Genomic DNA, 20,706 nt, shown 5'->3' on the forward strand with positions numbered 1-20,706 from the left:
CTGGAGCTTGCAGTAGATGCAGAGGCCATGTTGAGACTTTGTGCCATGCTCTTAGAGATTGCTCTAATAGTAAAGAGGTTTGGAGGAAAATTCTCCCACACCATATTTTCTCTTCCTTCATGGCACATTCTGAGGTCGACTGGTTCTCTGATGGTGTTAGAGGAAAGTTGCTTCCATACATGGAGCATGGTGACATTTTCTTTGCTATTATCTGTCACCAAGTTTGGAAATGGAGAAACGAGGAGATTTTTGGAGATAAAACTGTTTTTATGACAAACTTAGCTGATTTCTTCTCGAAAAAACTTTTCTCTATTATCGATAGTTTCAAAGGAGAGTCCCTTGCCAGAGCCTCTCAGTGTTGTGATGTCCATCTCGTGGGATGGAGCAGGCCAAGAGAGGGGGTTGTGAAGCTGAATACTGATGGTTCCTGCCTCAGTAACGGTAAGATTGCGGCTGGAGGTGTGCTTAGAGATGTAGGGGGCGTCTGGCTTTCTGGGTTCTCCCAGAATTTAGGGTTGGGTTCTTCCTTTTCTGCGGAGCTCTGGGCTATTCTTACTGGAATCAATCTTGCTAAAAGGCTGGGTGTTAAGAGGCTCTCTGTGGAGTCTGATAATTTGGAAGCAATCAAAATGATTTCTGAGAATCATTCTATGGGTCTTAACAGTCGCAACCTCATCAAAGCTATTATAAGGCTTTGCTCCTCCTTTGAGTTCGTAGAGTTCAGACACATTTTTAGAGAGCAGAATCGTGTTGCTGATCGCTTGGCGGCGGCGGGCCATGAAGGGACGTTAGGCGTTACTACCCTTCCTGTTTCCCCTAGTTTCATCTCTCATCTTCTCTTAGAAGATAGGATTGGGGTTAGCTTCCCTAGGCTAATTCCTGGGTAGTTTGTTGTTATTCGTTTTTCTTTTCCTTCTCTACAAAAAAAAAAAAAAAAAAAAAAAAAAAAAAAAATTTAAAATGATAAGGTGTAAATTTGTCTCTAACGGTTTTAGGAAAGTTTAAATTTATCCCTAATGTATGAAATCGGGTAATTTTATTCCTAACGTTGTCAAACAAGATCAATTTTACCCTTATCTAATAAAAAAATTTAAATAGACTTTTTACTGCTATTTAATTCGTCACATTACAAACATCAACTATTTCTAAAATATTTATTGTGTTACTAACACAATTACGAATAACTTTCCGAAATTTAAGTCTGCCACATGCAGGCTAATCATATACGAAACAAAAAAAACAGCAGAAAATGCTTACTGCGTTATTAATACAAGGGTAATTAATTTATTAGTCCCTATATTTTGACAAAACACACTGTTTAGTCCCTGTATTTTCAAAAACACATGGTAAGGTCCCTAACTTTTTTCTCAGTGAACTGTTTAGTCCTTCTGTCTGTTTGTTAGATTTTTTAACGTTTATGACTTCGGAAATGACTAAATTATCCTTTACTATTTACCCTCAAACTTTAGAAGAGGAAATCCAATTTAGAAAAAGAAGTCGTTTGTATGGAGAACAAGAAAAAGAACAGACCCAATGCTTACGATTTTGAACGATTAAGAAGAAAATCAAGAAGAAGAACACTCAAAGTTGATTTCAGATGCATTAGAGTTTAAAGGAAAGGAAAATAAAGGAAAGAATAACACAAATCCAAATTGACTAACAAAATTTTCATGAGAGTCTAACGGCAGGGACGAAACAGTTCACTGAGAAAAACATTAGGGACTAAACAGTTCATCGAGAAAAAGGTTAGGGACTTTATCATATGTTTTTGAAAATACAAGGATTAAACAGTGTGTTTTGTCAAAATATAAGGACTAATAAATTAATTACCCTTAATACAATAACCCGTCAAAATTGTCAAATCTGTTATTTTTTTTTTTTTTTGTCGTGAATATTAGAAGTAAATTAATGGTAAATCTGCACTTCCAAAAAAACAAACCTATAGTCAAATTTGTATGTTGTCCCTCTTTTAAACAACTGAAATTGGAAATGGGTGTATACTAAAAAATGAAATAAACCCTGGGCTTATCCTCGAAGTCACGTTTTGCTTTCAATTGACCAGAAGTTAATAGTTCACTTCATTCACTCGATGGCAACGGCGACGGTCTCAGTTGCTGTAGTGGCGTCTAAGATTATAAAATGCAGCGGGGTTCGGTTTGGTATCAGCCGTCGAATTGGTACTGGTACTTTTAACCATCGTCAATTTAGTATCAAATCGGAGACGCCACTTTTGCCGAGGTACCATCGTTTCTCTTGCTTTTGCAGCACCGCTAATGTAAATGTGAATGCGGAGGAGCCAACCACAGTTTCCACCGGCACTGCGAACTCATCTGAATCGGGATCAGATGGAGATGGCGTCAGTATAAAAGATGTAGCCAAGATGCTCGACATAAGGGTTGGCCGAATTACCAAAGCTTGGAGACACGAGGAGGCTGATTCTCTCTATGTGGAGGAGGTGGACGTAGGAGAGGCTGAGCCTCGTACAATTTGCAGTGGCCTTGTCAAGTACATCCCTCTCGATCATCTTCAGGTAGGTCTGCAATTTTTAATTTTAAAATATGGTTTTCTAATTTCCCGCAGAAATTATAATGTCATTTGAATGGATGTTTTTGCAGGATAGGAAAGTGGTGGTGCTTGGTAATCTGAAGCCGAGGAATATGCGCGGGGTGAAGTCAAGTGGAATGCTTATGGCTGCTTCAGATGCTTCTCATGAGAATGTTGAGCTTCTTCATCCTCCTCAGGATTCAGTTCCAGGGGAAAGGATTTGGTTTGGCTCTGAAGATGACAAAGACAATCAACCAGATCCTGCTTCTCCTAATCAGGTTCAATTATAATTTCAATTTCTGTGTCTAATCCCTTTTCATGGAATAGAGAAATCGTTATTATGTTAGGCAATACTTCTACTAGATACTTATGTTTAATACTACCAAAATTTACAGATGATAACCTCATTGAATCAACTAAAATTGAGCAATGGCAGTCCCTGTAGTTCTGTATGGTGAAAAGAAGAAGTATAGTTGAAGCATTTAAATTCGCCATTCTCATTAAAAAAACCATATAACGAAATCTTCTTTCAGGATATAACAAAATTCGGATCACCATGATCTTGTGGGTGAACTATATGCTTTGTTTGAGTAAAGGCATAAGAGGAATAACAGAGTGAAAGCTGGAAAATAATAACAATAATGTCTACATCCATGTGACGGTGGAAGCATGAATTATGTGAAATTTTTAGTGTTATGATGAATTTTATACTTATAGATCCAAACCAATGACTATTAGTTCTTTTTTCTCTAATTTGGAGGATGAAAACATGTAGGGTTTGGTGAAAAGTACATCCTTCACATTGTCCATATCTGTAGAGTCTATACCAAAGGATTTCTTACTTCCATCCTCCTCTTTTCCTTTCTATTTAAAATTAGTGTTGCTTAGTTTGACCCTTTCTTTCTGGCATTTGCCTATATGGAGAGTTTCAATGTGCATAAAAGATAATAAGAGTAGTCTAGTTTTGACAAACAATTTCTACATGTTGCGAACTACTTCACAAATCATAGCTTTAAGAATTGACAAATTATCAACACTTTTACTAAGTTTCCAAAGCAAATATCTTGACACTGGGAATAGAGACACATTGTTTTCCTGTTATTACCCGTTCAAAATGCATTAAATGCGTAGCAAAGTAGACAGATATATACATAATCTTCTCTTATTCACATATACTCCAACTGCAACAAGATGAATAAGTGCAAAATAGACATGTATATATATATATATATATATATATATAATCTTCTGTCATTGACTATATGTAGATCCAAAAGAAAAAGGTATGGGAATCAGTGCAGCCTCATCTGAAGACAAATGATTCCTGTGTAGCTATGCTTGGGGGACATTTAATGCGGACTTCTGCGGGTGTGGTGGTATGCACTTCTCTTAAGAATGCTAATATCTCTTGACCCAAGTTAATAAAAGTTCATGTCACTTGGTTTCGTTTTCCTCGCTTCAATCCATTTTTTTGAGGGTTAAGGTTTTATACATGGCTTTGTTAGTTTATCATTATTGTTTATACATTTTTTTAACTAATAGTTGGTATTGGCAGTGAGGTTATATTTCATTTTGGTAGTATATTTTATTTTCATCTCTTAGTTTGAGATTTAATGTTCCAAAGATAAGCTTTCCATTCCATTTTAGCAATCTGATATAAATCTGCGAAAATAGCAGATGTCAGTGTAAGCGTATCAGTTGGGAATTAGAAAATAAAAAGTATTCAGGTATGTAGGTGTTACTCCTCCAGGCTATGTGGTTAGATAATAAATTAACAACCTTTTAAAGTTTGTTGATTGAGAAAACTCCATCAGCTGATAGTTTATTATTCCGTCCCTCCCATTATATAAGTCATTTTAGAAAGTGATTTTTTTTTCAAAATATAAGTCGTTTTAGTTTTCCAAAATTTCTACTTTGGTTTTTCGGTCCGAGTGTTGAATTTTTGTCTGTATCCATGTGTATTTTTAACATTCCAATGCTTATTCCCAACCATTACATGAGAATTTTTGTAAGTTAACTAATATAAAATTCATTAATTAAACTCTATATTATTGTATTTCTTAATTTGTGTGAAAAACTCTAGAATGACTTATATAATGGACGTAGATAGCATTTGATACAGCTTTTGAAGGAAAAGTAAATAAAACTCTTTGTGGTTTACCAATTTGCAATGAGGTGAAAGTTATGTGTTCTTTGTACGTGTTCTTTTTTTTTTGAAAGAGAAAGTTATGTGTTCTACATATTAGCAAAATAAAAATTTGAAAGGTACGAGTCGAGAATGAGCATTCACTGCATCCTATCTTTTTCTTTTCTTTTCTTTATCTTTTCCCTCTTGAAATCTGTATTTCGTGAGGACCACCATCTATTTTCTTTTATTTTTCCATTTTAATTCACGTTCTGATAATAAATTAGCCTTAAATCAAGCAAATGTTCATCAGTCAGAGTTAGACTCATTAGAATCTTAAAATGGAGTGAAGTCTACCTTCAGCCTTAATATGTTAATTTACCATTTGCTTTTATATAAAAATATAGTCAATTATGTTAATTCACGATTTGCTTTTATATAAAAACATGGTAAATTACTTTCCATAATCTTTCCTTTGTTTCAGACGGTGGAGTTTTTTTTTTCTTTTTTCTTTTTAAACTGTAACATTTCTAAGTTTGCTTTGCTACTCACATATTATAGAAACAAGAATGGAATTTAAAATGTATAACTTGGTAATATGACGAAACGGGTTGTTCTAGTAATAAACGAGTAAAAGTACAAAAATAATCATAGTTTTGTTTGGAGGAGTGTATGGAGTTCAATTGACATTCTTAGGTCTGGGCTAAGGTGGTGTATTGGAGTGGGAGATAAGGTGTCTTAGAATACTTGGATTTGGGATACAAGTAGGCTATATGTTGGAACTGGTAATCCAGAGACTACCGATGAGATCAGGGTGAGTACCTCTTCCTTCCGTGTACTAGAATATGGGATCGAGGTAAGCTGAACCTCAATTTTAATGACGAGGTGGCGGAGGTTATTGTAGGGATGGTTATCCCATTCGCAAGTAGAAAAGATAGACAGATCTGGCATTTCACAACTGATGGGGTTTTATTCGTCAAAATCTGGCTATAGACTGTTGGTTGCGAGAAGAGCGAATGAAGTGGGGGAGACTGGCTCGAAGAAACTGTGGAAACATGATTTGCCACCAAAATTCAAATTGTTATTATGGAAATTGACAGTTGGTATATTACCGTTAAGGACTGGACTTACCACCGTCGTTTATCAATACCGATAGCGTGTCTATTATGCCCCAATGGCGTGGAATATAGGTGGTACCTCTTCTCTGGTTGTGTGTATGCACAGCAGTGCTGGCAGACTGTAGGTCTGGAACCACCTGGGCAAGAATGGGATCATATTGAGGACTGGTTTCAGCACTTCTGTGCTATCTCGGATGCTGAAGTATTCAAAAGAGGTGCGGTTGTTCTTTGGGTAGTTTGGCAAGCAAGGAACAGTTTGTTGTGGAATCAGCGAAGAAATGACTCGAGGGAGGTTGTAAACTCGGCTATGAATCTAATTACAGAATGGCAGGCAACCCAGTTGAAAGCAAAGGAAGAAGTGAGACATGGACTACTAACTTCGTTTAATTTCCCTCTTATTTTTGGAAGTACTGTTGCGGGAGATGGGGTCGCTGCTGGGTTTGAAAGAACACGGTCTGCAACAAATAATCACTGCAATTTCCCTGAAAACGCAGCTGGACAGTGACATGCTGGTACCCATGCAGAACCTCGCGTTGGTGACCAAGAGCGCATGCATCCACGTATAGCGCATATGGGAATTAGCGGACGATATCAGGGGCCGCACTTAACGCCTATGGACAGTACAACTAACCGAATAACAAGGCCTATCGTCTGCGTCTCCCTCCCATCGAGTCTTGAATTCATCGCTGAAACGTCTGCTAATGAACATAGCATGGCGTCGGACAGAACCCAGCTGCTACTGAGGATCCGCGGGGAATTCCAACAATTAATTTTTCCTCAGGGTATATCAGGGAGTTGGGCTCTCTACGCAGAAACGAAGGCTCGGGATGGAGGAAACCGCCTGGTGGATACGTTAAATGTAACGTTGATGCAACGCTGTGGGGAGATACAAGAAATTTTGGAGCAGGGGCCGTCATCCGTAACGCTGAAGGAATCTTCCAAATTGGTTTTAGCATGCACAAGGAAGGTCTTTTATCGGTAAAACTGGCAAAAGCCATCACACTGAAGGAAAGTTTAGCATGGGCTCAAGCTCTTGATTATTCTACCATTATCTTCGAATCCGATGCTGAGGGTGTAGTCGACTCAATTCATTCAACCAAGAAAGATCTAACGAAATATGAGAATGTGATTGCTGATGCAAGATCAATCCTAAGCAACAACACTGGGTTTTCAGTTACTTTTATCTCAAGATTAGTAAACGAAGCATCCCATGTCCTGGCAAGAAATGCTCGTTCCTATGCTAATTTTTAGGGTAAATTACATACGTGGTGTACAACCTTTACCCCAAATCACACTTTGGTGTACAACCAAAATTTTGTCACACTAAACCGTACGAACTTCATGTGACTTCCCATTAAAGTGTACAGCCGGTTTTTATGACCTGTCAACGTTGGTCAACTATGCCACATCAGTATTTTTTATTGTAGAATTAAAAAAAAATGGGACCCGCTCTCTATGGAATGACTAATATAGCCTTATTCTTTAAAATATACTAAAATACCTTCATCTTCTTTCTTCAACCCCTCTCCTCCATTTCTCTCTCTACCATTTCTCTTTCATTCCTCTCTCCGAAGAATAGGAAGTTGGGTTACACACCTGAATCTAACCAGTAAACAGGCCCAACTAAAAAGCAGTTAGACCCACCCTCCGACTCTTGTTCCATCGTTCTTTCTTTTTTATATAAAACCTCCAAAATAACGAGACGGTAGAGCCAGACAAAAATTCGCACTGCTAAAAATAAGAATGTAAGAAGAGAAGGAAGAAAAAAATAGAAGAAGATGAATATAGGAATTCGTTTATTCAGCTGCTGTTCAGAGAAAGCTTCACAAAAGCCGATCGGAATCGGAATCGGCATCCAAAATAGAAAAAACTCATCTGAAATTCCGTCAACTCCAATTACATAGCCAAATTTCTCGTGCGAATCGATTTATACTCGATGCTCATTCGACGCCTACATAAACCTATATCGCCGCCGACATCTTTCCCGTCTCCGATTCTGATCAAAAAATCAGGAGAGCCAAAAAAAACCTAATTAAGGAGAAAAAGGATTGAAATAATGGGATTGAAAAAAAAAATTCCGATTCCCAATTTTCAGTTGCTTGTTTTACCTTTATAACTATATTGCAGATGTTGACCTAGAAACTTTGAGTTGCCTTTTGAATTGGAGGTCGATATGTATATCCAAAAACCAGTGATATTTGAGTAATTATCAACAGTAGGCTTTATTTCCCATGATTTATGATTTAATGATGTTTCGGTTTTAGTTTGCTTGTAGAAATCCAATCTTCTACCTGGAAAAGTGGCAATTTTTTTAGCCTTATTTGATATATTTGGAGTTTAAATCTTAATTTTAGATATGTTCTGTAGGGTTAAGTTTAGAAACTCTGGTAGCTTCAGCTTTCCAGTATCTTGTAGTTTTTGCCTGCCTTTTTGTATCCTCAGCAGCTGCAAACTTGGAGTATAGAGATTGAGTTGCACCATTTGATGAATTTCTTGGGGGGCATTGACAATTATTTGTCTTCATAAATGGTAATAACAAGTATGAGAGAGAAGATGTAGAGAGAGAAATGGGAGAGAGGGGTTGAAGGAAGAAGACGAGGGTATTTTAGTAAATTTATAAAAAATAAGGTTATATTAGTCATTTTATAAAGAGTGGGTCCCACTTTTTTAATTCTATAATAAAAATTGCTGATGTGGCATAGTTGACCAGTGTTGACCGGTCACAAAAACCGGCTGTACACTTTAGTGGGAGGTCACCTGAAGTTCGTATGGTTTAGTGTGACAAAATTTTGGTTGTACACCAAAGTGTGATTTGGGGTAAAGGTTATACACCACGTGTGTAATTTACCCCTAATTTTTACATTCATTATTCTTTTCCTGTAATTATTCGAGATAGCCTACTTCGGAATGTCTCAGTTAGACTTTAATAAAATCATGCGGTTTATCTTCAAAAAAAAAAAAAAAAGTACAAAAATAATACTATGAGTAAGTATTTTATCTGTTGACGTTCCCTCTTATGGAACTAGGTTTTGGTTCTGTTTGGTAAAATGTTGTTTGAGGGATAAAATTAGAAGTTTAGAAAAAAAAATTGACTAATAGTAATGTTTGGTGAAAAAATGTTTTAAAACACTTATTGGATTCAAATATATAATTTTAAATAAACTAATTTTAGGAACTTTTTAACTTATTGCTACATCTCTTTTAAATATTGTTTAAAACCAAGATCGTCTAGGCTCTCGAAATCGAGAATTGCTCGATTTTCTTCGATTAGTCCTTCTAGACGTTTTTTATCACTAGACGATTTTTAACCGTATCCTAGACCGTCTAGTCGATGCCTAGGGACGATGAACAAAAATATATTTTTTTATTGTATAGGCATTTTTTTCTTTATTATATTCACTTTTGGATTGGTTCAATGATATTGTTTTTGAAATGTTGATGTTTGTACATTTTTAAAGATATATATTATAAAAATGTGTTTTTCTATATTAAATAATTTTATATTATTATTTTTAGATATTATAATGCATATTTTAATTGAATTTATATAAAAATGTGTTTGATTAACAACTAAAAAATACAAAATACAAATCCAATTAATCATCGAGAATCCTAGCCACCTAACTAGCGCTAACGTTTTTTTTATAACTGTGCTTTTAAGTGATATTTTGATTCCTAATTATTACCCTTTAACCAATTCTTTTGTTACTTTAGAAAAACAAAATAAACTAATAACATGATAAATATATTTATATTTTAATAGTAAATGCCAATTAATAAATCCAAATTTACTATTATGTTTTGGGAACTATATATCTATTTAAAATTATATAGATTAAAATTAACAATTAAACTAATGAATATTATTGAAAATTTTGAGAAGAATATAAAAATGTTAGATATTTGTTTTAGTAAAATGTTAAATTATAAATTAATTGATATATATATATATATATAATTAATCAGAACAGAACACCAGTTACATTATAGATTACCAAATGTATTATATAATATATTAATTAGTATATATTAGAAATGTATTATATAACATGTTATATAATATACAAGCAGGGGAGTAGATGAGGGCGTGCAAGGAGTGCTAACGCACAGAACCTCAAAATTATAAGGGCCCCAAAATTTAAAGATGTGCTTAGTCGAATATAGATATTAGCTTAAAATAATAAAATAATAATATAATGTAATAAGATTTATTTACATTTTTTCATTACATTGAGTGCGTATGTGATTTAGATATTCAACCATTCAAAATTTACAACCTTAATACAAAATTCTATTAATTAGTAAGGGTTTAAGAAAAATTTAGCACAGGGGCCTCAAAAAGTTTAAGACGGCCCTGTATACAAGATACTATTAGTAATCTAAGTCTAAAGTTCTTGTTGGTATTTGAAATCTAGTAAGAATATCTCGCTTTTAACGAGTTGGTAGTCACCGTTAGGGATGGCAACGGGTAGTGTACCCGCGGGTACCCGGCACTACCCGACCCTAATGGGACTACCCGTACCCTGTATAAAAGGGTATGAGACGGGTATGGGATCAAAATCATTACCCGTTAGGGTAATGGGACGGGTATGGGAATATCCCCTAGGGTACCCGGTACCCGTCATAAAAAAAAATTATATCAATAAATATCATTGTTTTTTAGATGTAAGACATGAAATTTAAACCCCAGCCATTTATTTTTCAACAATTGAGTGATACCACTAAGCTACTTTATTCTTATTAATTAAGGTTCAATTTATTCAATTTTTAGATTGATGATTTATTAAATTTATAGTTTGTTAAATTTGTAATATTTTTATTTATTTATTGATTCTTAACGGGTAAGGGTACCCGCGGGTACCCGCGAATTAAATGGGAAGGGTATGGGATGTAAAAAGTATACCCGTTAGGGTAATGGGACGGGTACGGGTAATTAAAAAATAAAAGGGTAAGGGTTTGGGAATGGCATTACCTGTGGGTACCCTACCCGTTGCCATCCCTAGTCACCGTAATCAATGGGTAATCTAAGTTGGAACTGTCGGGGAATCGGTGATTTCTAAACAGTTTGTATGCTAGTAGACCTTATGTCTCATTATAAACCTGATTTTTTTTTATGGAAGTGAAATGTAGTAGAAATAAAAGTGGGGCAATAAAAAAATAAACTTGTTTATTTTGGACTTTTCTTTGTGGAACCAATTAATTATGGAGGTGGACTTTCTCTTTTATGGAAGTCCAATTGTGCAACTCAATTGTTGGACTATTCTAAAAACTTTATTAATGTTAAGGTGTACCCAAGGGACTCAAATTTGGTGTCTCACAGGCTATTAAAGTTTTCTTGAGAGGCATCATAGAAAGGATTCTTGGAACCTCTTGAAACATCTTCATCGTTGTTCTACTCTTTCATGGCTCATAATCAAAGATTTCAATAATCTAAGGAAAAAGGAGGTAATCAATACTCCAATTCTTTGCTAAGAAGTTTCGGTGATGCAATTGAGGCTTGCAGACTATCTGAAGTTCAATCAATTGGCTACACGTACACTTGGGAGAAAGGGAGAGGCTCGAGATGTTTGCTTGAGGAAAAGCTCGATGGTGATATGGCTTTGTCAGATTGGCTAGCGATTTTCGCAATGGCGAAAGTTTTAAACTTGGAAGCTCCTTGTTCTCGCTATACTGCCCTCTTCTCGACTTTTGGTCGAAACCCAACTATGTGAGTTAAGCATTTCCATTTTGAAAATTTTGGATTAATGAGACAGATTGTAGAGATCAAACGTTATTGGGTTGGAATTCTAATCAGTAAGCGAGTGTTAGAGGCTGTATTCACACTTGTGGAGAATCCTTCTAATTTTGGGTGACCAATTGCGGAATCAGTTTAAAGAGAAAATTCAATAGTGCATGGATTCTATTTATCGATTGAAGAATAGACATGATACTTATTCAGTAGCTTAGAAATTGTTTGGATGATGGTATTTCAAAGTAAGTGAGGGTAAGTGTAATTAGATAATCTTGTTTGTTTTGAGGTGTAATTGAAGAGCACAGTAAGTGAGAGTAGGTAAGGGTGAATTTTGGGTAATTTTTCTTACACCTCAAATTGGAGAGGAATCATGGTACATATCTTTTTCTTCCAAAATTACCCTTTGTTTTTATTTTATTTATACACATGAAACGAAATAAGAGTAATTATATATATATATATATATATATAGTTACATTATTAAACCATCCCTTACCTTTCCATTCAAACACAACAAGTTATTTCATACACTTCACTTATTTCACCTTACATTACCTTACTTTAATTACACTCCATCCGAATAATGCCTTAGGCGGCAGTGATGCGAGATAAATTAAACAGACTTCTGGAGCAGAGGGAAATCTGCTGGAAACATCGCTCTAAACAACAATGATTGGAATAAGGGGATTGAAACTTTAAGTTTTTTCATCAGGCGACATCGAACAGAAGAGAGAAAAACGCCCTTACTCAATTGCAGAATGGTTTAAGGATTTAGCAAGACTAGAATACATGTTTGGATGGTGTTATCTCTGATTATTTTTAGGCTATTTTCTCTTCTAATGTTTGTGATATCAGTAGAGTTATTGCTAATGTGGAGCCAAAGTTATAGCCCGATCAGAACAATGAATTGATTTACCATTATACAGTCGTGAAATAAAATATGTCTTTAGTATGCATCCTGATAAGAGCCCAATACTAGATGGTCTCAATCCGTTTTTCTATCAGAAATTTTAGAACATTATCGGTGACCATGTTACTACATCGTACTTATACTGGTTGAATTCAGGTCACCTTCTTGATGACATTAATGACACAAATATTGTGTTGATTCTAAAGAAAATCCTTCGGTAAAAGCTTCTAATCTAAGACAAATTGCTTTATGTAATATTATTTCCAAAATTGTTTCGAAAGTGCTTGCAAATAGGTTGAAGCGTGTGCTCCCCACTATTATTTCTCAGTCTCAAAGTGCTTTCTTTTTGGGGTGCTTAATTATGGATAATGTGATGTTGTTTTTCGAATTGAATCATTATTTACAAAAAAAAAAAAGACGCAAAGAAAGCGAGGGATAACTGCTTTGAAGATGGACATGTCCAAAGCGTAAGATCGTGTTGAGTGGAAATTTTTATCGTGTATGGTGGAAAAGCTTGGCTTTTCGAATGGTTGGATCAACTTGGTGGTGTAATATGTTTCAAAAGTAAATTACTTTATCACTTAGCATGCATTCTATTGGACATATTAAACCTCAAAGAGAGTCCCATCTCTATACACTTGTTCCTTATCTGTGTCGAGGAATTATCTGCTTCTTTGCTAAGCTTGAGGGAAGAGGATTGGTTCATGGTTGTAGGGTAGCTAAGTATGCTCCACCTATTATTACTCATATTTTTTCCACCGACGACGACTACTTAATTTTTTTTAAATCTACTAGTAAAAGTCTAAAAACAATTTTGTTGTTTAAGTATATTTTTAAGTATCATAAAGAGCTAATTTATAGGACGTCTATATGACATTTTTTTTTACATTTTTAAAAAAAGATGATTAAGAACATAAATTATCAAAAAAAAAATAATACCTATAAAATATCGATGTCCTTATCATTTTACACCAATAGCTTATTTGAAAGATAATCAGCTAACAGATAAAATCTATTATTTTAGCTATTATTGAAAATAGCCAAACGCTGTAAAAAAAAAATATATGACAGTTGCTTATGAAGGAGGCATAAATCATGGATCAGAAAATGAGTCTAGAGAAGATATTGTGGTTATGGAAGTAAAACGTAGAAGGAAAGAAGATGTTTTAAATGAGAGGGAGAAGACAATTTCAAATAATAGTCTAATTGTTGATCCAAAAAATAGGTTTCAGGCGGGTTCTGCTGGACAGACTCATCCATCATCATGAGTTTATTAACCTGGAACTGTCGTAGACGGAGCAACCCACGAGCAGTTGCCATTTTAATGCTTGTCCAAAATTACAAAGTATTTATTATTTTTCGTTCTCGTATTACTGGAAATTTTCGGTTAAGGAACGTAAAGTTATTGGTATTTGAGAGGCTTTTAGGTGGACCAAACTCAAGGATTTTGGTGGTGCGGAAGTGGGGTCAGATACACTGTAAGTGGTAGAGCATATTCATCATTCATACTTTCGTTCTTCTTATGGTTCAATTATAGACGATTATAAAAAATTTATTTTTATTATTGATGACATTTCTATCAGATTTGTAGATTGCTCTGCGAATGTGGTCTCTCATGCTTTAACTAGATCTTTTTATTCTTTGTCAGAACTTGTAGAATGACCATTGTCCCTCCAGATTACTCGTATGTTGATTCCATTTAATGAAACTTATTTTTCTTAAAAATAAATAAATATAAGATAAAACGTGTAATATTTCAACTTAATAGCTACAATAACAATCGTTGCAACTAATAAAGAATGCCAAATAAATAGTACATGTGCTCCAGTTCAGTAGGAAGTTTTCAAAATCCCAATGAATTGTGTTATTACATATAAAATTTGAAAATTGAAAAACACCACTTCCAACAATAAGCTATAAATAGGTTAAAAGCATCATTTGAATGTGTGCAGCCTCTTATGGCAGCAGCAGCTTCTCTCACAAATTGGCAAACACAGCAAAAATATCACCATTCACATAATCATTATCTACCAAGCTAACCAAGTAGTAGCTGTTCTGCACCTGCATAAGTTCACATTGTAACAAGAGATTAATGCGTCGCTTTGAAGATGACTCGACAACATATGCTCAAGAAACTACTAAGAATGAGAGAGGATACCTCTTCAATCAATTTTCTGGATGGATCACCCTCTGGGTACAAAGAAGCCCATCCTCGAGACCATATCTCAAATGCCTCGTCCTTCCACACGTTGAAGCTAACGGGATCGACAACAGTTGGCTGGATAATCTGCTTTGCAGGGAAGACTCCCCAGGTCACTGCGTTCACGTCATTCGGGCCAACATTAGACTGCAAACTGCCTGCACTCTTCACAGCTATGTATGTAAATTGAGGGAAAGCATTGATCTTTTCAACAAGAGTATGTAGCTTCTCAGCAGAGCAGAAAAACTCTAGATAAGCTTTCTGATAAACATAGCCCCCTGGCCCTCCCCAACCTGCACAATATTAAGCAATATTGATAAGTGAGAGATGTAGTCATCATGCCAATCAAACCAGGATGCTAGGATATATTACGGGGAAAATCAAGCACCAAAAACGCTCATCACTTACCGACAGATGGAGAGTCAGATTTTTCCCCATTGACTGCTGGTTGACTATTGATAGTCAAGAATCCCTTCAAGTTGATCTTCTCAAGCTGTTTATTAATGATCTTTGTCTCTAGTTGAAGGCCATCTAATTCTGACCATGGACTGCTTTTCAACTTCCCAGTGCAGTATGTTCTAAATTTCTGATATTTGAATGTGGCAAATGACATAAGAATGTATGGTGACATCTGGTTGGATAAAAACAGAAAGATGACAAATGATACTGGGTGGGAATTCTACCTCATAAATATCTTCGACGCCTTTCAAGGGGACAGCCCATTCATCGTGAAGTTTCTTATCACGTGCACGTGGTCGCATGAACTGTACAGAAAATGATGACTCCCATTAATATACTGTAGGCCAGGCAATGGTTCATGAACCACCGATTTAAGCTTAGAAAAAATGGAACATAAAATGAACCGTTGAAGGACGGTTCAGGTTACAATTCAAGAACTAAAAAGTCCCAATTATATTCAAAATCTTAAAAAGTATTTAATTTAAAAAAAAAAAAAACAAGACACTTTAATTTGGGATTCTTTTAATTAAGAAACTAAGAGAAAAAATTTCACAAAAGAGGCATGGAATTTAACTACTTAATCCTATTAGGAGTTAATCATGAACTGTCAGGTTGATACAATTAATTCCCTCAGAAAGTCATATGCATAGCCAGGGTCACCTTCCAAGGTTGATTTTAAGCTACGGTTCTGACATGGGAATATGGAATAATTGACAAAAATCAGTAATAGAAGTATACAAGCTTGTTTGGAGTCATTAAAAAATCCCATCCTCTGCCTTTTGGGCCACTTTAGAAGAAATGTAAGTCTGATGAGCTCAGAGGGAGAGTTTACATCTCTGATTTTAGATGCTAGGACGGGAACTCTCCAATTTTTTATTGAGGAAAAAGGGGAGGTGGGATAGATAATTAGGGCTATTAAGCATTTAAAATTCTATACAGCATCATTGACCCTGTTAAACTTCAAAGGGTTTCACTAAAAAGATGATGAAGACGAGGATGAACTAAAATGTCAAGATGACTCGAGCACATTGCTATATTTTGCTCTCCCATTTTTCCATCTGTAATGATTTGCGAGATAGAGATGTGATTATAAGTCGTTATGAGAAAAAGCCCAAATAGAGAGTTGCAACAGCCAGAAAACAAGATGCTGAAACTATAAATTTAGAAATATTCCAAACAGCAGAGTTAAATTTAACGATCATGTGTACCTGATGGTCAGTTAAAGCACCATAGGATGGATTACAGGAATCACCCCATCGGCCATGTGGGTACTGCTCCCAGCCCAAGGTTCTGGTGATGTAGCTCTTGGGGCGATTAGCCCTATGATCATTTGATAGGAATGTTAGATCTATTGAAATCTATGCTCTCATAGAATAATAGCTTTATTATGTATCAAATCCATCTGAGAAATGGTATTTCATGAGAATTACATACCAAAAAATTGGGCGAACATCTTCCTTAACTCGGAAGATATTTGCTGGGGGTCGCCATGGTAACGACCTTCTGACCTTTGACTCCTCAATCAAACCAAGATTCTGCCAATGGAAGTCCTTGGTTAAATATGATTACAGGTCTAATAAGGTATTCTATGAACATTATCAACTAGAAGAAAGTAAGTGGATGTGAGAGATTAACCATTAATATAGCCAAAGCTGACTTCTCCATGTTTAGGGTGTAAAGATGCACTGCCTTAATTCCATGAGCTATAACCTTCTTGCACATTTCTGTTCCAAGGTGAATTCCATAGGCTCTGACAGCTTCTTCATTGTCCTTGATTGGCTCCAATGCAGCAGTAACCTCATCTGGTATCTAAAACATGAAAGTATATGTATATGTTAATGGTTACATCACATAAATGTTTATACTCAAAACTTTGGAAATTAATTTCAAAAGCAACAATTTCTCCATAAATCAACCAATATTTGATCCTAGAGGCAAAGGAATCACAAGCAGTTAAAATGAAGTAGAACATGTTTTTCCATAACGCAAAGAAATATCATGTCTAAAAGAAATTTACAATAAATACAAAGAAAGAAAAGAAGTAATGAGCTTAACCTAGTAGCAGAAATGGAATAAAAATTTCACAAAATTCAAACATGAATAACTTAAAACCAGAATTTTAACAGCAGATATGCAGCAAAAACTTTGCCATGCAGTAAGAAACAATATTTGCAAATATGAAAAACTATGTTCTGGCCCTTTTTCTGGGTTAGAATCTTCGTAGTAGAATTCACAATTAAAAAAAAGAAAAAGATTTTAATTGTGAATTCTACTACGAAGATTCTAACCCAGAAAAAGGAATATATATATGACCTCATTTCATGCATAAGTTACCATGTAAAGTCCATGGTTTGGAGGAAAAAAAGTTCTAATTGACAATATATAAACAGATGTGACACAAATTATAACTATGAATCTAATAATGTTTCTTCAGCTGCCAAAAACAATAACAAAAGAAAATAGACAACTGATTAATACACCTGAGATTAGTGAAACAAATAACCAGCTTGGAGGGAAGCATACCTTTGTTTTGCAAAAGCCAGTCATTCTTATGAAACCCTTGTAGTTATTAATGGGCATGATTCCAGGTACGATGGGACAAGTAATTCCAATTTGACGACAGTCATTCACGAATTTAAGAAAAATATCAGTATCATAGAATAGTTGTGTGACAATTAGATCAGCTCCAGCATCAACCTGTGAAATGAACACAACCATCAACACAAGTGCAAACTCAAACACCTCTAAAAAGTGTTAAATTTCCAAAATATAAAGTAACACTGTACCTTTTGCTTCAAATACTCGAGATCTTTCTGGTAATTCTCCGGTGTGGCCAACCCATCGCTTTCGATTGCATCCGGATGTGCCTCTGAGAAAAAAGATAACAATTCAGTAAGAGAATAATTATTTGTACGTTAGTTTAAGCTCGGTAAGAACCAAAAGGCAGTAGCTAAATCACCTGGATAGCCAGCAACAGTAATGCCAAAATAGTCACCATATTGAGATCTGATATGTTTGACCTATAGGGATATATATTCTATTCAATTAATAACCAAAATTGAAATCGAAATCAGAAAAGCCAAATCGAAATGAAGAATTGAATTACCAGATCAAGAGCACAAGAAAATCCGCCTTGAACCTGAACAAACTTATCCTGTCCATGGGGAGGATCACCACGAAGGGCAAGAACATTCTGAATTCCATTAGATTTGATAGTTTGAAGAGCATGGTCGATCTTCTCAACAGGCATGTTAGTGCAGGTAAGATGCATCATAGTCTCGACACAGATGATATTTTGCATCCTTTTAGCGATGTCAAGAGTGAGATCTGCGGTGGAGCCACCGGCACCCCAAGTGATATCACAGAATGTGGGATTGTGAACAACCATTCGATCCATTCTCTCGAAGAGATTTTCGACTCCATCGTCAGTCTTAGGAGGGAAGAATTCGAAGGAGAAAGAGACCTTATCGGAGGCTCCTCCTCCATTGGCATGAGAGGCAGCTAGTCCTGAAGCTGCATTGATCTTGTCTATGACCTTCATTTTGGAAAGGGAAAATGGCACCGACAAGATAAGCGGAGCCTTGGTATACTGATTTCAGTATGAACCGCAAATGCGAATCTCTAGTGTTCTTTAAAAGTATATATATACAGAGATTTGGGAACCAACAAGTTGGTGAGCCTCACCAACAACCACGATTCCTTGCCCGAGGAATTCAACTCCTTACGCTTTTATTTATTTGTATCTACTCGGCTTTTTCATCAATTTCAACTCTTTTTTATTATTATAAAGATAAAAAACGAAAAGTTCCAAATTTGAAAAAAAAAAAAAATTAAAGATGAAATTTACTCTCAACAATTTTTAAGTGATAATAACATAATTTTTCTCAAATCTCAAATGAACTTTGTCCTCTTCTTGGCCTAAACACTCTTAGGCTAGCATTTTAAGCATATTTAAACGATTTTCTTAAACTCTATATTTATTAGTTGTTGTGGTCCCTATTAGAGATTTAAAGTGTCGTCTTTCTATTAGGGAATCGTATTCCTCAATAAGAACTTTCTACGTGTATTTACACTAGTATTCTTTACATGCATCTTTTATGAGCTCATATCCTTTAACAGCTAATATCGACTTTTGTCCAAATCTTGATTGTTGTGGATTTGCAACAAACATGTATTAGCTTTCAATCGAATGTCAAACATCTGGATCTGGAACATTCGAGTGGCCGCTCGTCAACCCATATTTAAACCCTATATATGTGTTTGCATTGTAATGAAGTATTCATCAAACCCGTTTGCTATTTGATTGAAATTCCGGTTGGATTCGGGCAAGAGTTATTAATACCAATAAGATACGGCATTCTTAAGTGTGGTAGGAAAGATCCTAGACATGAGAGCATATGTGGTTGTCGTAGTCCTTAAAGTTTTGCAGATTTTTTTCATGTGGATATAGTGGGATTTGTCAACCCATTATACTCTTTAATCAAGGTATATTTGAATCCCTTAGCCATGGGTCTATTCAAAATATCTGCACAATTGGTGAGATGGTATCCATTATTACTTCGAGAATCATGGATTCAATGGTGGCGTTCTAGAGCTCCTTACAAATAAAGTTGTACATTTCCTCCTTAAAAGGAGCTTCACCATTTCCGGTCCTTTGACCTTCGTAGTAAGATTAAGTGGAGTTCAGACAATCTTTTTATGTTTAGGAGATCTGGATTCGTTGGAGTAACGACGATGCTTATGAGGTGGTATTTTGGAATGATGATATCTTTGATGATAGGGGCTAGATTCTCACCTTATGGATCTACCCTTTATTCCATCCTCTTTGGGAATCTAAGGACAAATCTCTCTTTCATGGGCTAGTTCAAACGATGTGGTGTCCGATAGAGCAAGCATCTGAGTCCTGTTTGTCGGGGCGTTTGTTAGCTTTCCTTGCCTCCTTTAGTTCGCTCTAACAATTGTCATCTTTGTTGCATGTTCGATTCGGAGAATGTTCATGAACTCTTGGACAAAACTCGTGTTTTGAATAAGTTGCTTACGGGCTTGATTGGATGGAGGGTTTAGAGGGGTTGGTAAGGGAAGGGTTAGTAAGGGTTGATAGAAACCCTTGTTTGGGAGGAGGAGGGGTTAGTAAGGGTTTCTACAAACCCATGTTTGGAACACAAAAAAATTAGGAGGGTAAGGGTTTGGAGGGGTTTTGAAGGGTTTCTTTTTAACAAATTGCATCCAATTTTGAACCCTCCAATTTGGTGGGTTTGGAAGGGTTAGAAATTACCCTTCCTTCCCCTTCCTTCCATTTCCTTACCTTTCTCTACCTTTCCCTATCCTTCTCTACCCTTCCTTTATTAACCCTTCCATACCCTTCATCCAATCAAGCCCTTAATGACTTCGCCAATGAGCTTCTTCTATTCTGGATCCAAAGAGCCTAGACGTGCCTTCATTCGTTGGTCAAACTCAGGTTCTAGCAGGTTATCATTTGCGTCCACGAGGGCTTGAGTAGTTGAGTTGGCGTTTAAAGGATGTTGGATGATGCAAGGATCGCAAAGTTATTCAACTGAGTCATATCGTCGATCGTTCGGTACATCCCCACCGCACCAATTTGATGTGATACAATATGAG

General features: G+C 35.7%; 2 protein-coding genes across 2 annotated transcripts; one reads left to right on the top strand and one right to left on the bottom strand.

The window, feature by feature from the left end:
* Positions 1 to 1,981: 1,981 nt before the first annotated feature.
* On the top strand, positions 1,982 to 4,136 carry LOC136219544 (uncharacterized). The gene is made up of 3 exons (XM_066006978.1): positions 1,982 to 2,530; positions 2,616 to 2,822; positions 3,813 to 4,136. Exons 1-3 carry the CDS (start codon positions 2,090 to 2,092, stop codon positions 3,954 to 3,956), a joined length of 792 nt encoding a protein of 263 aa, XP_065863050.1. The 5' UTR covers positions 1,982 to 2,089; the 3' UTR covers positions 3,957 to 4,136.
* Positions 4,137 to 14,163: 10,027 nt separating this feature from the next.
* On the bottom strand, positions 14,164 to 18,719 carry LOC136219545 (methylenetetrahydrofolate reductase (NADH) 2-like). Its single transcript, XM_066006979.1, has 11 exons — positions 18,194 to 18,719; positions 18,047 to 18,107; positions 17,874 to 17,956; positions 17,611 to 17,784; positions 16,723 to 16,896; positions 16,522 to 16,622; positions 16,296 to 16,407; positions 15,312 to 15,392; positions 15,037 to 15,214; positions 14,587 to 14,921; positions 14,164 to 14,489 (listed from the first exon to the last, which is right to left on the bottom strand). Exons 1-11 carry the CDS (start codon positions 18,626 to 18,628, stop codon positions 14,406 to 14,408), a joined length of 1,818 nt encoding a protein of 605 aa, XP_065863051.1. The 5' UTR covers positions 18,629 to 18,719; the 3' UTR covers positions 14,164 to 14,405.
* Between the last annotated feature and the right edge of the window lie 1,987 nt (positions 18,720 to 20,706).

This window comes from Euphorbia lathyris, chromosome 2 (genome assembly GCF_963576675.1).
Source record: "Euphorbia lathyris chromosome 2, ddEupLath1.1, whole genome shotgun sequence".
Taxonomy (NCBI): domain Eukaryota; kingdom Viridiplantae; phylum Streptophyta; class Magnoliopsida; order Malpighiales; family Euphorbiaceae; genus Euphorbia; species Euphorbia lathyris.

Bases quoted from the DNA above. Each gene is read 5' to 3' on its own strand.
- LOC136219544 (XM_066006978.1), top strand. From the start codon at position 2,090: ATGGCAACGGCGACGGTCTCAGTTGCTGTAGTGGCGTCTAAGATTATA. The intron at 2,531-2,615 runs GTAGGTCTGCAA...ATGTTTTTGCAG, and splicing joins TCCCTCTCGATCATCTTCAG to GATAGGAAAGTGGTGGTGCT. The intron at 2,823-3,812 runs GTTCAATTATAA...GACTATATGTAG, and splicing joins ATCCTGCTTCTCCTAATCAG to ATCCAAAAGAAAAAGGTATG.
- LOC136219545 (XM_066006979.1), bottom strand. From the start codon at position 18,628: ATGAAGGTCATAGACAAGATCAATGCAGCTTCAGGACTAGCTGCCTCT. The intron at 17,785-17,873 runs GTACAGTGTTAC...TTCATTTCACAG, and splicing joins TCGAGTATTTGAAGCAAAAG to GTTGATGCTGGAGCTGATCT. The intron at 16,897-17,610 runs GTATGCTTCCCT...TTCATGTTTTAG, and splicing joins CTGGCTTTTGCAAAACAAAG to ATACCAGATGAGGTTACTGC.